Source organism: Chiloscyllium punctatum, chromosome 5 (assembly GCF_047496795.1).
Source record: "Chiloscyllium punctatum isolate Juve2018m chromosome 5, sChiPun1.3, whole genome shotgun sequence".
Taxonomy (NCBI): domain Eukaryota; kingdom Metazoa; phylum Chordata; class Chondrichthyes; order Orectolobiformes; family Hemiscylliidae; genus Chiloscyllium; species Chiloscyllium punctatum.
In genome coordinates this window covers 118,800,451-118,816,961 of record NC_092743.1, presented here as the reverse complement: position 1 = coordinate 118,816,961, position 16,511 = coordinate 118,800,451, and the positions used below count along the sequence as shown (strand labels likewise).

The 16,511-nt window shown below is 39.8% G+C and overlaps 1 protein-coding gene across 1 annotated transcript; it reads left to right on the top strand.

Moving 5' to 3' along the window:
* The first annotated feature begins 4,978 nt into the window (after nt 1–4,978).
* On the top strand, nt 4,979–15,599 carry LOC140477392 (CCN family member 3-like). The gene is made up of 5 exons (XM_072571209.1): nt 4,979–5,104; nt 5,248–5,467; nt 8,806–9,057; nt 12,696–12,892; nt 15,086–15,599. Exons 1-5 carry the CDS (start codon nt 5,054–5,056, stop codon nt 15,365–15,367), a joined length of 1,002 nt encoding a protein of 333 aa, XP_072427310.1. The 5' UTR covers nt 4,979–5,053; the 3' UTR covers nt 15,368–15,599.
* The last annotated feature ends 912 nt before the right edge of the window (nt 15,600–16,511 follow it).

Genomic DNA, 16,511 nt, shown 5'->3' with positions numbered 1-16,511 from the left:
CTGCGTTCCAGTATATTTGTATGGAATGAGCTGTCAGAGGAAGTGGTGGAGGCTAGTACAATTGCAACATTTAAAAGGCATCTGGATAGGTATATGAATGGGAAGGGTTGGGATATCTGGTTGACATGGACGAGTTGGGACGAAGGGTCTGTTTCTGTGCTGTACATCTCTACGACTCTATGACTTATCTATCTTAATACTTTTTAAGACACACAACACCTCTTCCTTTTTAATAGCAACTTGGCTTAGAAGCTTGACACTTCCTTCCCTGAGATCATCCTCCACCAATTCCTTCTCTTTGTGAATACTGACACAATGTCTTCGTTTAGGACCTCACCTACCTCTTTTAGTTCCACACACAGATTTCCTCCTTTATCTTTGAGTGGGCCAACGCTTTCCCTGGCTACCCTCTTAATCCTTATATACTATATATAAAGGCCTTGGGATTCTCCTTAATCCTGTTTACTAATTACTTTTCATGACCCTTTTAGCCCTTCTAATTCCTTGTTTAAGTTCTATCCTACTTTCCTTATATACTTAAAGGACTTTGTCAGTTCCCATCCTCCTAGACCTTACATATGCTTCTTTTTAAATTTTTGATCAAGGTCATTACATCCCTGTTCATCCAAGGCTCATATAACTTGCCTTAGCTATCTTTCATGCTCGCAGGAATGTGCTACTCCCGAATGCTTATCAATTGCCATTTGAAGTCCTCCTACATGTCCAATGTAGATTTATCCTCAAACTGTCACCGCCAGTAAAAATTCTCTAGTTCTTGCCTAATATTATTATAGTTCACCTTCCCCGAATTTAACACCTTCACCTAAGGATTGCTGTTAACCCTATTCATGATTATCTTAAAACTCACGGTATTATGGTCACTACTCTTGAAATGCTCCCCCACTGGAACTTTACTCATCTGGCCAGACTCATTTCCCAAAAGCAGATCCAGTATAATCCCTTCCCTGGTTGCACTGTTTACACACCATGTCAAGAAACCCTCCTGAATGGTCCTTACATATTCTGTCCCATCCAAGCCCCTAGCACGAAGTGAGACCCAGTCAATAGAGGGGAAGTTAAAATCACTCACCACAACCTGCTGTTTTTACATCTTTCTAAAATCTGCCTATATATTCTCTCCTCTACCTCCCACTGGCTGTTGGAAGGCATATAGAAAACTCTCAGCATTGTGATTTCACCTTTCCTTTTACTGAGTTCAACCGTATTGCCTCACAGCATGAATCCTCTGGTCTATCCTCCCTCAGTATAGCTGTGAGATACTCCTTTACCAGTAATGAACTCCCCACCCCATTTACATCCCTTTCTGTCACACCTGAAACATCTAAATCCTGGGATATTCAGCTGCCAGTCCTGTCCTCTTTCAGCTAAGTCTCCATAATCGCAATTATGCTAGAGTTCCGAGTACTAACCAAAGCTCTAGGTTCATCTACCTTGCCTATTATACTTCTCGTATTGAAACACATGCATTCCAGACCACCTCCCCTGCTCTTTTCAGCAGCATTTCCCTGCCTGATCGTGTTCTTAATGGGTATGCCTTAGTTTCTACATCTCCCTCAATTTCTGCATCTACTGCCCTACTCCTCAGATTCCCATCCCATTGCCACTCTAGCTTAAACCTTACCCAACCATATTCTAAAAGCCAATGATCTACAAGCTTTACCTTATACTTGTGTGTATACAGTTACTGCTTTCTTAGTGCTGTACCAACTCTGGCCTGATTGGTCTGAAAGTCTCAAACTGACTAATAGTTTGAATAATTATAGTTCTTAAATATTAAGCCAATATTTATGGATAACAATAAATGCCAACTAAATTCAAAAGGAGCTGTCATCCATACACATAGAATCATAGTCAGAGATGTACAGCAGGGAAACAGATCCTTCGGTCCAACTCGTCCATGCCAACCAGATATCCTAAACTACTCTAGTCCCATTTACCAACACTTGGCCCATATCCCTCTGAAATCCTTCCTATGCAAATACCCATCCAGATGCCTTTTAAATGTTGTAATTGTACCAGCATCCACCACTTCCTCTGGCAGCTCATTCGATACACGTACCACCCTCTGTGTGAAAAAGTTGCCCGTTATGACCCTTTAAAATTTTTCCCCTCTCATCCTAAATCTATTGTCCTCTAGTTCTGGACTCCCCCCATCTCAGAGAAGACTTTGTCTGTTTACCCGACCCATGCCCCTCATGATTTTATAAACTTCTATATGGTCACCTCTCAGCATCCAACACTCCAAGGAAAACAGCCCCAGCTTATTTTGCCTCTCCCTATAGCTCAAACCCTCCAACCCTGGAAACATCCTTGTAAATCTTTTCTGAACCATTTCAAGTTTCACAACATCCGTCCTATAGGAAGGAGACCAGAATTGCACACAATGTTCCAACAGTATCCTGTACATCCTCAACATGACTTCCCAACTCCTCTCCTCAATGCTCTAACCAATAAAGGAAAACATACCAAACGTCTTCTTCACTATCCTATCCACCTGCCACTCCACTTTCAAGGAACTATGAACCTGCACTCCAAGGTCTCTTTATTCAGCAACACTCCTCAGGACCTTACCATTTAGTGTATAAGTCCTGTCTTGATGGGAAAACCAGTCAGAAAATACTCCTAAAATTGGACTGATAAGGCTAGGTTTCTGTCAAACCTGCAGCCTGAGATGGAATAAAAACATACTCACCAAGCTTTCTGAATTAACAATTCAATTATTATCGTACAAGTTTATTAAAGTTGATTTTTAAAAGGGGATACATTTTGGACGGTATTTCGGAAAGTCAATCTACCTAATCGTTCCTGAACAGAATATTGCCCATTCGTTCATTTATTTTACTTGCCTACCAGGAACTTGATTCTAATGAGTAATCATTTTGATAACTCAGTGTTATGATGGTTTGCAGGAGTCATTCGGTCTCCAAACAGTATTTGCAGAACATAACATCTCATCTAGCGACTCCATTGAAAGCACACCAGATGACATGCTGCTCGGAGTCCAACATAAACAGTGTTGCACAGGACATCGCACTCCGGCTGTTTTGGCTGCTGTAAGACAGTTGCCTAACATCCAGGCGACACATTGCACAGGCCCCAATTCACTGATGTGCCACTAATGTTCCAGCTATCAGTCACGGTTGAAGCGGACTTTTGCTTGTGGAGGCGATTGCAACAAATACAGGGCGCCCTATAGTGTAATATGCCGCACAGTTTGGGGAACTCATATCAATATAGACAAAAACACTTACACTGGAATATTTAATGCAAACAAAAATGATGGCCTGTGTGTAACGAAGCGTCAGAAAATGCACCTATGAAGGACGTCAACAGGCGTGCTCAAAACGAACTATTGCCCCTCTAGTTTTCTGAGGAAGCGGCGTTCTCCTCCAAGCTGCAGGGGATCTGGACTCCGAGATGCTGGGCTTAATTTCACCTGGACCATCTCTGACACCTCCCTCCCCTTCCTGGACCTCTCCACCTCCATTAATGATGACTGACTTGACATTGACGTTTCTTACAAACCCACTGACTTCCACAGCTACCTGGATTACACCTCTTCCCACTCTACGTCCTGCAAAAATGTCATCCCGCATTCCAATTACGCCGCCTCCACTGTATCTGCTCACAGGAGGACCAGTTCCACCACAGAACACACCAGATGGCCTCCTTCTTTAGAGACCGCAATTTCCCTTCCCACATGGTTAAAGATGCCCTCCAACGCATCTCGTCCTCATTCCACCCCTCCACCCTCAAACCCCACCCCTCCAACCGTAACAAGGATAGAACCCCCCTGGTGCTCACCTTCCACCCTACCAACCTTCGCATAAATCACATCATCCACTGACATTTCTGCCACCTCCAAATGGACCCCAACACCTGGAATATATTTCCCTCCCCACTCATTTCCGCTTTCCGCAAAGACTGTTCCCTCCGTGTCTACCTGGTCAGGTTCACGCTCCCCAACAACCCACCCTCTCTTCCTGGCACCCTCCCCTGCCACCGCAGGAATTGCAAAACCTGCACCCACACCTCCTCCCTCACCTCCATCCAAGGCCCCAAAAGAGCCTTCCACATCCATCAAGGTTTTACCTGCACATCCACCAATATCATTTATTGTATCTGTTGCTCCCGATGCAGTCTCCTCTACATTGGGGAGACTGGACACCTCCTAGCAGAGCGTTTTAAATTAGAGACACCCGCACCAATCAACCCCACATCCCTGTGGCCCAACATTTCAACTCCCCCTCCCACTCTGCCGAGGACATGCAGGTCCTGGGCCTCCTTCACCGCCGCTCCCTCACCACCAGACGCCTGGAGGAAGAACACCTCATCTTCCGCCTTGGAACACTTCAACCCCATGGCATCAATGTGGATTTCACAAGTTTCCTCATTTCCCCTTCCCTCACCTCACCCCAGCTCCAACCTTCCAGCTCAGCACCCTCCCCATGACCTGTACTACCTGCATATCTTCCTTTCCACCTATCCATTCCACCCTCCTTTCTGACCTATCATCTTCATCCCCACCCCCATTGTACTCCTTGCTACCTTCCCCCACCCTTCTCCCTGACCTATCACCTCCATCCCCACCCCCATTCACCTAAAGTACTCTATGCTACTTTCTCCCCACCCCCCTCTCATTTATCTCTCCACTCTGCAGTCTCTCTGCCTGTATTCCTGATGAAGGGCTTTTGCCCGAAACGTCGATTTTCCTGCTCCTGGGATGCTGCCTGACCTGCTGTGCTTTTCCAGCACCATTCTAATCTGGACTCTGGTGTCCAGCATCTGCAGTCCTCGGTTTTACCTGGCTCAACCTTCACGCCGACTCCTACCGCACGCGGTGTCGCCATGGCGACGGCATCATGGAAAGCTGTTGGCCAATCCCTGGGGAGTTGTCAAAGTAGCCAGAGAAGACGCTTGACTGTTACTTTCGTGGCCTCAGCCAATCAGAGCGGCGCTCCGGTAGAAAGGCGGCTGTATAAAATACACGCGGCTGACATCGCTGGAAAGTTGTGTTTTCATTAGTGGAAGTATGCAGGTCTTCATTGTGGCACTGGTGCCTCTACTTGTGCTTATAATTGAGGTGATTGCGCTTCACAGAATAAATGAAATGCAAATAAAAAGTTGTTTCTTAACCCCAAGGGGAACTGGGTGACAGGAACACATGCAATTCATTTCAGATTTGGTATTTCAAATTTTTTTGTGTTCCGTCTTTCTGTTTTACAGCGGGTCAACGGCCAGCAATGTTCTTCACTTTGTAAATGCCCAAAGGATCCACCAAAATGTACACCGGGAGTGCGGCTAGTCTTGGACAACTGCGCCTGCTGCCGGGTTTGTGCCAAGCAAGCGGGGGAAGTCTGCACCGTAAACGATATCTGTGATTCGCACCAAGGGCTGCAGTGCGATTACAGCGCCGACACACGACAAGGAGTCGGTATTTGCTTAGGTGAGTTCACAGCGTGCATTGTGAACCAGCCTGCCTCATTATTATCAAAGAAACATTACAATTATCAACAATTCAATTAAGAAGCTTCATCTATGTTAGTACGCTTATCTTAGGCTGAGCAAGTCAACTACGTTGTCATTGCAGGCTTCGAGAATTATATTTTTTAAAAATTTAAGAATAATGAATCGTGACTAGAGAGCTCGTTCGAAACTGGTAACTATCGAAACTGTTCAATGATGTAAACTAAAGGAGGATAAAAATGTTGGGACCAAACGAGGCTGTCAGGGGGAAAGAGGGTGGGCATAATAATCGAGGCTGTAGAAACAAAGGGACTGGGGTGTTTGACTACCCGACTCCGCTCTCCTGCGCTGACTGCTCGGAGCAACTTTGTTGACGAAATTCTGAATCAATATAATATGCTATACTGTATCATTTTCCGATGTGTCTTTCTGTAACGTTTGTATGGACAATCAAGTTCTGTGTGAATTTGCCCCTCGTTCAGCATTCAATTAGTAATGAACTTATTTATGCATTTGTTTCTGACAAATATGCTACAATATCTACCTGCGTGCAAACCACGCTAGAAATTCTGCAGATAACGACCCGTTTGTTTATTGCTTATTATGCTCATGATATTTTGGAGTAAGTTGCAAGTATTGTTTACATTTTGCGGTTACTCGCCAGTTACTCTCCTAGGGAATCCTCGGCTATAGCTAAGGACTCGAGAGTCCAGACAAGTCTTTCACAAGTGTAACGGGGCCAATCTGGGTAATTTGAAACCAATGAAAATTCAAAATTTTACATTTAAAGATTAAATAATTCACTCCTAGGTGAATAATTAAAGACAGCCAACCTACCTCTCAGAAAGGAAGGTTGCCCTTGAAGATTTTTGAACAAACATGGAATGACTCAGACCATAAAATGGGATACAAAAGAGTTTGAGTATCCCAGGCAAAGGGAATATTGAAGATGTAAAAATTTAATTAGAGAAAACCTAAGTTTTAATGGCAGTTTCGCTGTGATTGAAAGTGGTCAGTTATGCCTAATTCAGGTTTGTTCTGTTTCTGTTTATTGTACATCAAATGGTTTGCTTATAGGGTTAGAACGAGTGGCTTCCAAATGAACAAGTTAGAGAACATACAGGAAAAAAAATCGAAGGGATCTGCAAGGGAATATTGCTCCAAGTAAAATGAGCAAAAATGTGGCAAGTAGGTTTTACTGTAATTTTTTTTAAATGATACTTTGTGGGAAAAACTGAGTAATGTAGAGGAATTTAAGGTCTAGTTTCACAATCTATTTCGAATAGCGTGTTGAATAATTGGCCATAACAGCTGATGTAATGCTGGATTTAGTGGCAAGCAATATTGGAAAGCTGAAGTGTCATGACAGCTTTGCAAAACCCCATTAAAGTCACAATTAGAATGACGTGAAATTGTGTATTACCCATTGTGTGAAGCGTGCCTGGTATAATATAGTATGTATTAACTAGTGCTGTCTAGTGTGAGGAGATAGAAATTATGAACTGTTTGTTTTTATTCGAACAAGGAACTTTTTGAAAAATGCGCAACATTTTAACTTAAATGAATTCTGCCTCTCTTTTACTAAGTGATTCAGCCTTGGATTAGAGAGACATCTATAATGGAAAATGATGAATCATTGCTGCACGAATAGTAGTCATGATCCAACTGAAGGAATTGGCAATTCTTATGCAAAATAATACAAAAGAAATAAGCTCACTATAACTTGTGAAAGCTGTAAATTTAAAACCTTGATTCTGAATCAGTTGAATTAAAGGAAGGTAAATTTGCTGTTCACTGGGTACTGTAGCATTACTGATCATCTATAACGATATGCCCCTTGACAAGTAAGGTCAGGTAACTAAGTGGAAATATAGTGCATCAGTTCCCTCACCCCATCCACTTTGAAAATTGACGCAGCTATTAATTAATTAAATTGTTCAACCCTAATTGCATGTAGGCATTTTAATGGTAGTGATCCTTTCACTAATCATATTGATTTTGTTTCTTAAATAAATGTATGTGTCAATTTTTTTTGTGGAAACACTAATCAATTACAATTTTGGAGTAGGCCATTTGGATAACACTTTCCCACTGATTTATTACTTCAAATAATAAAGGATATTTCAGCCTACAGTTGGAGAAACAGTCATACAAATTGACTAAACACTGACATTCTTGTCACTTGGACAACTACATTCATCAGAGAAATAAAAATGGGTATGTCTATTGATAATATTTGTAAATTATCTTCAATAATTTTTTATGATTAGTTCATGGGTATTGACTAGTTTAGCATTTGTTGCCCATCCCTGAATGTCTAGAGGGCAGTTAAGAGTTGCTATAATGCTGCGGATATGAAGTCACATGGAGGCCAAATCAGGTAAGGATGGTTTAAAATTCCCTAAAGGACATTTGAGGACCAGATGAAGTCTTGCAACAATTAGCGCTGGATACATAGTCACCATTAGGTTAGTTTTTAACTTCAGATTTTTTTTTATTGAACTCAAATTTCACCATGTGCTTCGATGGAATTCAAACTCATGATTTCAGAACATAAGCCTCAGGTTCTGTGTTACTAGTCATGTGACATTACCGCTACATCATTATTTCAGAGGAATTCTCACATGTAACATACAATTGACATGTTACACGCTGCCAATAATGCTGCAAGGTACAGTGTCACTGGGATGTGAAATTATTACTGCAAGCTCATGAGTATTTTCTCTATTGAGTAAAATACGGTCTGCAGTTTATGATGGTTTTTTTAAAAATTATTTATCGTCATGTGTATTCAATACAAAATTTATACTGCCTCCATGAATCAGTGCCATTCTCGTTAACTTAAAATAAATTTTAAAAGAAAGATAGCTTGGACAGTGTCTGAATTTTCCTTCTCAGCAACTATAGTCCCACTCCGGGCTTCACCGGCCCATTCCATGCTACAGCCAGAGACCTGCTCCGGGCTTCATCAGTCCATGCCATTGCTGTCACCAGAGTCCCTGGGCTACACCAGTTTAATGTACAAGTGATTGGTTACACTATTCAATTTGTACAAATATTTCCTAAGAAATGTATTTTTTCAGAAGTTGAATTTATATTTCTGAAGAAATTTTCAAAGGTAGTATGTTGAACAAAATGGATTGTTCATCTACTAAATAAGTAAGAAAACTTATGTTTGTGAATCAAGTTTTTTTCACATTTCTTCCCACTATAATTTATCAAAAAATCTACTTGTCACTTAGGTGTATATTTCTGTATTTGATGGCACTCTTACTAAGAATAATATAAACTTAACACTCCTTATCTTTTGAATTCCAGCACATGAAGGTAATATTTGCATGTATGATGGAGTTGTCTATCGAAATGGTGAAACATTTCAGCCAAGCTGCAAATACCAGTGCTCCTGTAAAGATGGTCTGATCGGCTGTGTGCCACGTTGTAATCTGGATGTTCTTTTGCCTGGGCCTGACTGCCCATTTCCTAAACAAGTACAGATGCCAGGAGAGTGTTGTGAGCAATGGGTTTGTGACCACAAACAAGAAGCTCCTATTGAAGGATTTTTACTGGCAGGTAAAATATGATGTTTATCTTTTTATTTTAGCTATTATATACTGTGGATACTTTATTTTACATGGTCTACTGTATAAGTAATTCTAACTGGACTGTCAGTTCCATAGCTCCAACCTTTCAGCTTCAGAGTGATGCTTGAATTTTATTCTAAACATGTTTTGAAATGTGTACACATGTATTAACATTTTTGTTCCAGCAGAGCATATCGGGAAATTGGGCACCCTGATAGATTGTCAATCAGTAGTTAAAGTATAAACACATAAACATTAATGCTTCTGGTGTATGCTACTTTAAACAAAGAAATGGCTATTTAAAAAAAAGGCATGTTACATATAGGGGACACCTAAACCAGTCTCTCTTATTATTCTTCCCAGAATCTACTGGTTACACTTATAATAAAAGTTCCTTAGTTTGGCAAATAAAAGTTCTGAGCCATACAGCTAATGATTTCTAGATTCAAACCCTCATCTATTTTGGATTTGTTAATTTCTTCATGGACAAATGCGGGTGCATTACAGTTGGCCATTGTGTCCCACGTCATGAACAAGTAGTTTCTCATTTCCAGTCTTTTAAACCTAGCTGTTTCCTTTTTTACTCTTGATCTACAGTCACCCTACACATCAATCTTTCTCAGCCTGTTTCTTCATTTCAGCAATTACCTACACACTATAGAAAATAATGGAGCAATCTCTGGAGTGAAAGGCACTAGGCAACCTTTTCAGTTTTACACATTGAAGTTGGTGGTATTTCATTTTGCTTCAGATTATTTCATCACTTTAAGTGTTCACACTTCCCCCATGTTATTGTGATCTATCTCTCAATCTTTACTTTCCTTTTGGGTCTTCGCAATGGGTGAATATGGGCTGCTAATTAACATGCTTATTCTGATTCTCAACTACTTGGGTTATATTTCTGCAGACACCTATCCTTGTGAGAACATAATTCTATCTCTGCAGAGTTTGCTTTAAGTACATTCTCATATCCCTCCAAACCTAGCTATTCATATACCCATCCAAATGCCTCTTAAATGTTGGAATTGTACTAGCCTCCACCACTTCCTCCGGCAGCTCATTCCATACACGTACCACCCTTTGCGTGAAAAAGTTGGCCCATAGGTCTCTTTTACATCTTTCCCCTCTCACCCTAAATCTATGCCCTCTAGTTCTGGACTCCCCGACCCCAGGGAAAAGACTTTGCCTATTTACATTATCCATGCCCCTCATTATGTAAACCTCTATAAGGTCACCCCTCAGCCTCCGACGCTCTAGGGAAAACAGCCCCAGCCTGTTCAGTCTCTCCCTATAGCTCAAATCCTCCAACCTGACAACATCCTTGTAAATCTTTTCTGAACCCTTTCAAGTTTCACAACATCTTTCCGATAGGAAGGAGACCAGAATTGTACGCAATATTCCAACAGTGGCCTAAATGTCCTGTACAGCCACAACATGACCTCCCAAATCATGTATTTAATACTCTGACCAATAACGGAAAGTATACCAAATGCCGCCTTCACTATCCTATCTACCTATGACTCCACTTTCAAGGAGCTATGAACCTGCGCTCCAAGGTCTCTTTGTTCAGCAACACTCCATAGGACCTTACCATTTAGTGTATAAGTCCTGCTAAGATTTGCTTTTGGCAGGTGGGATTAGATTGGGTTGGGATATCTGGTCAGCATAGAGTGGTTGGACCAAAGGGTTTGTTTCCATGCTGTACATCTCTGACTCTGTTACATCAGAACTTCCAAAAACTCTTCTCAGCTAAGGGTTCCTCTCCAACACGACAACATCCAGTCTGCATTTGATTGTTTGCCTTTTCTACCCTCTCTACTGCATTCACATTACAAACACACTATCCTCCTCTTCTTAACAATCCAAAATAAACAGTGCCTCTAGGATTTCCTACTTTGCTTTTTCCATTTACAACCAGCACATTTTTTTTCCCTTTACTTTTGCAATGTCCATAACCTCAGCCAATCAGGAAAGCCCTGGTTGACCAGGAAATAAAAATAACTGGGAGATTTAGAATTTCCTTAGTTCAGAAGACTGACTCCAAGCTGGCTGGCCATAGCCAGTATACTGTACACAAATAAAGAAAAGGTGATTTGGTCATGGGATACCGGTCACTATGCCGATATTTCAATGTACTTATTATTCCAAAATACCTTTCTGCTTAATCTTCACTAAACAAAGAATGCAACCACAAGTTCGGTGGTTGCTACTCCAAGTTCCCTTTCACCTGTCATTTCAATTTTTAATTGAACATCTGTCCTTGGCCTTCTATATTGTTCTGACTAATCTTAAGTATGAGCACAGCATCCTCTAATAGGTGTTTTGCAACTTTCTGGCCTTAAAATTAAATTCTGAATCAGAGTCAACTGCAGCTCTTATATCTCTTTAGCAGAATTTGTTGCTAAATAGAAAGGCTTTCCAGTATTTTCAGTGAATGGTGGGGTAGGGAGAATCTATTGGTACCTGGAGTAGTGACCCCTTTTAGAACACCATTGATTGGGTGATCTGCACCCTTAGCGTTCATCTAGATTTTTCTTCTTTTGGTGTTTGCTCCACCATGCCAGTTTCTAATATTTCCTTTGTAGTACTCTGTTGAGCTACTTACAAGTGTCTTGTATACATCTGGTACTTCTTTGCTTTCTCCCATTTATGCTGCTTCTTTCTCTGTTGCTGACATCCGTTTGCTCACTTAACCATCTCTTGTTCTTGATCCATGCACTTAACGGGTAATTCTATTCATTTTCTTTCCACCTCATCTGCCCTCTTTTTTTCTTCTTCTGTTTTGAAATGTTGCTCAGCTTTAATGTCTTTCAATCCTGAGACAGGGTCTAAAGAATTGAAGCCTCAATGACTGACTCTTGTTCTTCAGTAGATAACTTGCTTGACTGGCTGAGTTTTTTCAACTGGTTATGTTTTTATTGTTTTCAGATTTACAACATCTATTATTAGTGTTTGAAAGAAAATTCAAAATGTCCAGTCAAGATTGCATTCTCATGGACTAAAGTAGTTGGATTCAGTGGCTAGATTTGACAATTCTGTTCAAAATCAAATCTGAAAACTGATTCCTTAAGTGGTATGTAGTTTCCCAGAACTGTCCAGTCGTGAAGTTACCAGATTCAGTACAGCATCGGATTGTGAAATAAATTAAACTAAAAAAGAATTAAAGTGCAAGTATGTGTATAAAACAATCGGAGAATGTACTCTCTTTTGTTGAACTTAAGTGTTCCTGCATGAGCTTTTTTTATTTGGGTGATTTTTCTCGTGATTAATGCCAGAAATCTGGATTGATTCCATGGTACAAAATTTATTTTTGCTAATCTTGAAAATAGGATAGTCTGGGTCAAGCAAACCTAGAGTTTCTTGGCTTGTAATTGCAACTATAAAGCTCCCCAGTCAAATTCCCCAATGTCCTTAATCTATTCTCTTGGAGAGAAGTTCGATTTACTGAAATTGGATCTATAGCTTATTATGGTAAACACTAGTGAAAATTGAAAGTGCAATTTTCCATGCATTCTAAGTTTCTAAGACACAATCAAAGTGGTGATATTTTAATTTTGCTGTAATTGCAATAAATTTAATATTTTCAAAGCTTTTACACAGACTTGAGTAAGATTCTTTTCATTTCAGCTCACAGACAGGAGGCAGCCTATGAGTTGGATTCACTTAACTGTATACAGCAGACGACACAATGGAGCGCCTGCTCCAAAACCTGCGGCATAGGCATTTCTACTCGTGTAACTAATAAAAACCACCAGTGTGATATGATAAAGCAAACACGGATTTGTGAAGTTCGACCATGTGGTGATTACAAAGTCACTTTAAAAGTGAGTACAAACAACAGCGTTGAACTTTTGGCATTTTGTGAGTAGCGTGTTAAGACACCAGGAGTTGGAACAACTTAAATTTGTAACACTTTTTGTGGAGAATTGTTCCAGGGCTCCAAGGTTGGAGAACTAGAGCAGGTTGCAAAGATAAAGGGGGAAGGGCCAGGGAAGGATTTGCACTCAAACATGAGAATTTTAAAATTTTAAGCATCAGGAGCTAAAGTAGGTCAGTGAGCATGGTAATATTGAGTAATATATCTCCTCAGCACACTGTGAATGAATCTGGTAACTGAGCAAACATTAGGTATTGATATTGGGGCAAAAGTGAAATTCCATTTCAGTAGGGGTGTAAAAAAGATGGCAGAGAAGCCAGCTGATTTATTTTCCTTCCTGTTTTAAGTCAATCGGGTAAATAGAGCAATACGTGGCTGGTCTGTTACCATCCATTTCACACTACCACTGAGATGAAATTTCTCTCCAGAATTTCCTTACTTATATTCTACAAGGCACAAGGCAATGCTTCTATAAGGATCTATCAACAGTCCATATTTGTTTCCAAAGTGTTTTTTTTTCTATCAATTGTTATGCATTTTCTAAACCAAGAATACAAATCTTTCTCCAATTTAAGGATCTGACCAATTTTAGCTTTCATAAAATTTGGACAGGTTTAATGTGCTCAAGTAAATTACCAACAAATCATTCATGAGTACATAAGAATGAACTCTATAACAGCACTTCAATCATGGAGCAAGAAAAACGATCTTGTGTTTAAGTAGATCATTTAAGTAATCACTTCATAGACAATAAATTACTTCAGCTGTAGTCATTATTAACTGGACAAACATGGCACTGAATTCAAAAACAGCCAAACCTTTAAAATAGTAAATAAAAATTGACAAGAAACTTATATCCTACTGGCCGTGGTCGAAGGATAAATTTTAGGCTGGTACACCAGGAAAGCTCACCTGTTCTTCATTTATCCTCCACCTGATTGAACCATTAGTGCATCATTTGAAAATCTGTACCTTTAGATAAGGTATTGCTATGAGTTTAGGATTAGATTGTGATGAAGTTTGAACCCATGGTTCAGAATAACAGAAACAGACCATTTACTCTTTGCTTCATGTTAACCAACCATGTTATAATGTCATCCATACACCAGAACTCTAATTTGTATAGTACCCTTTGTTATGGCAGTTCTTTCAGATGCCTTTTTAGAAGTCCAAGTACACCAAACTGAGGTTCTCCTTTATCCAACGTGCCTGTTATTTCTACAAAGAGTTCTAATTTAGTTAAGCATGATTATCTTTTGCAAAACCACATTGACTGACTCAGTCTGATCCTATTGCAATTTAAGTATCCCACTATAAACCCCTTAATAATGAATTCTAGTAACTTCCCTGTTGCACAGTTTAAGTTAGCTGGTCTATGGTGTCTTGCTTTCTGTTTCCCTCCTTTCTTGAATAAAGATGGTCCATTTCCTATTCTCCATTCACTGGAATCTTTAGCAGAATCTAAGGAATTTTGGAATTTTTCACAAGGCCCTGGTTTAATTCACGGTGAGAACTGGAATTTTACACAGTTTGGATGGAGCTGTACAATGGTGTAACTCAACAATATAATCCGATCTGAACTGGAAATATGTGGCTCTTCAACCCTCTTGTTCTGCATTTGAAAACAAAATACTTGCTAAGTAAAGGCCAAATCAAAATTGTGCGTGTTTTTCAGTGACAACAACTTTGTTTGAAAACCCACAGTATTTTTACTACTCTATTTCATCAATAATGAATGCAATTGTATATTTACCAAGCAAACAAAGTTGAATCCCAAATTGTCTCTTCCTGTAAACTCAAACTGAAATTTCCTTCTTTGAATTTCATAATTATGTCCTGCAACAACATTGAGCAAGCTAAGTTCTTTTGCATGTGTTAGGGTATCAAAACCCAATATGATGCCAATTTTTACATTTAATTTTTACATCAGGTGGTTGATGAAGGAGCAGTGCTCCAAAAGCTAGTGCTTCCAAATCAACCTGTTAGACTATAACCTAGTGTTGTATGATTTTTAACTTTGTACAGCACCTACAAATCATGACTGCCATTCTTTAAAGCTGCTAAACTATTGGGTTTTTTATATTTAGTTTTAAAAGTACAATGTTTTAATTGGTTTGTCTTCTGCTTCCTGTTTTTAAAGAAAGGGAAAAAATGCGTTCGAACACCAAAAGCAACAAAACCTACAAGATTTGAATACGATGGCTGCCTAAGTGTTCAGTCATACAAACCTAAATATTGTGGAGTTTGCAATGATGGAAGATGCTGCACCCCTCACAGCACCAAAACAACCCAGCTGGATTTTAAATGTGCAGGAGGAATAATTGTTCCAAAACAAATGATGGTAATCATCACATGTGCCTGTCATTATAATTGCCCACAAGACAACACTGTATTCCAAGCAGACCAAATATCTGATCCCTAAGTATTTTACTGTTGAGAAGCCAACACTGGTTACTACAGCAGTATTTTTATGATTTAAGTGGGCTTTAACTACAGTTAACATGCTTTCAGTTTGCCCCTTGATTTTGAAGATACTTGAACATTTTTATTGAATTATGTATTTAAACAATGTTCTTGCCTACTAGGTTGTAAATAGAAAACATACTTATTGGTATGAATCAACATGAGAATTGTACCTGTACAGTTGCATATTAAATGGTTGTTTAAAATATATTTTTTATAAAAACACCACGCATGTCTTGAGTTGCCATGTCTAATACAAATCTGAAATTATTGTGCAGGCTAAAGTCTGAAGAAACAATCAGCTAAATTGGGATCTCTGGAATTGAGACCCTAGTGCATAAGTTGTCCATTATCCGACTTGCCTGTTATTTCTACAAAGAGCTCTAATTTAGTTAAGCATGATTATCTTTTACAAAACCGCATTGACTGACTCTGTCTGATCCTATTGCAATATATACATCTCCAAATCCAATGATGCCAAATTTTCAGTGAGTTGGATGATTGTCTCCCTTTTTACTACTTAGTGGAAAATTTAATGCCAACATTTGGTTTGCTGATAAATGCTGTGGGAAGAAACCATGGGCTTCACCTTGGCATTTGTAAGACCTTAGTTGAGGACTAGAAAGTAACATCAGTGAAAAAATGCGAAAATAAATCAAGCTAGCTGAGCATCAGGGCATTTGTGTATCATACATACTCTCCATGTATCATTCGGATCGAATATTCATTTACTCCATATTGATAAACTATTTTAATTTCAGAATCACTCTTCCTAAAGGTACATAGTGTTAAACTATACACATGAATGTAAGCATACAGTAAATTTACCTGGACACCCTGACCTTAAATTTACCTGGACATCAACTTCACCAACACATTCCACCCTGACCTTAAATTTACCTGGACCATCTCTGACACCTCCCTCCCCTTCCTGGACCTCTCCATCTCCATTAATGACAACCGACTTGACACTGACATTTTTTACGAACCCACCGACTCCCACAACTACCTGGATTACACCTCTTCCCGCCCTACCTCTTGCAAAAATGCCATCCCATATTCCCAATTCCTCCGCCTCTGCCGTATCTGCTCCCAGGAGGACC

Bases quoted from the DNA above. Each gene is read 5' to 3' on its own strand.
- LOC140477392 (XM_072571209.1), top strand. From the start codon at position 5,054: ATGCAGGTCTTCATTGTGGCACTGGTGCCTCTACTTGTGCTTATAATT. The intron at 5,105-5,247 runs GTGATTGCGCTT...TCTGTTTTACAG, and splicing joins TACTTGTGCTTATAATTGAG to CGGGTCAACGGCCAGCAATG. The intron at 12,893-15,085 runs GTGAGTACAAAC...CTGTTTTTAAAG, and splicing joins ATTACAAAGTCACTTTAAAA to AAAGGGAAAAAATGCGTTCG.